The sequence below is a fragment of the Sphaeroforma arctica genome (assembly GCF_001186125.1).
Source record: "Sphaeroforma arctica JP610 unplaced genomic scaffold supercont1.14377, whole genome shotgun sequence".
Classification (NCBI taxonomy): domain Eukaryota; class Ichthyosporea; order Ichthyophonida; genus Sphaeroforma; species Sphaeroforma arctica.
In genome coordinates, this window is record NW_014026181.1 from 1 (window position 1) to 586 (window position 586).

Sequence of the window (586 nt, forward strand, 5' to 3'; positions counted from 1 at the left end):
CTATGTATACGTATATATATAGATGCAACCTTCTGACTTGAGGTAGTGTTTTGTATGTTATGGCCAATACATAACATTCCATTGTTTGGGCTGTTTTATGTCATCTGTCATTTTGAGTGCCTGTGTAAAGTCATTGTTTGAAATGATATGATGTTGGCGAGGTTGTTTATTGTATCTACAGGAGCATTGTGTACGGATTATACAAGCTGTTCCTGCTATACTTTTCTACTTATCACTCCCATTGTTATTCATATGCCCACCTGCTTCTACTCATCAAACACATTGCCCTGCCCACAGGTAGAGAATGTTGTTGCGGAAAAGAACATCATGCAAAAGGTGTCGCATCCGCTGATTGTCAATCTTTCGGCGTCGTTTAAAGACCCCTCGTATGCGTATCTGGTCATGGACTTCTTAGTAGGCGGTGAACTGTTTACACTAATCAAACTAAGTCGTCGATTCAGCGAAACTATCACCCGGTTCTACATAGGCGAGGTAGTGCATGTGTATATGTGTTGGTATATATATATATATATATACATACATACATACATACATACATACATACATACATACTACATACATACAT

General features: G+C 38.4%; 1 protein-coding gene across 1 annotated transcript; it reads left to right on the plus strand.

The window, feature by feature from the left end:
- Positions 1 to 297: 297 nt before the first annotated feature.
- SARC_18190 (hypothetical protein) lies at positions 298 to 492 on the plus strand (the record flags this gene model as incomplete). Its single annotated transcript, XM_014287728.1, has 1 exon — positions 298 to 492. A coding segment is annotated over one exon (195 nt), but the record flags the coding sequence as incomplete, so codon positions are not given.
- Between the last annotated feature and the right edge of the window lie 94 nt (positions 493 to 586).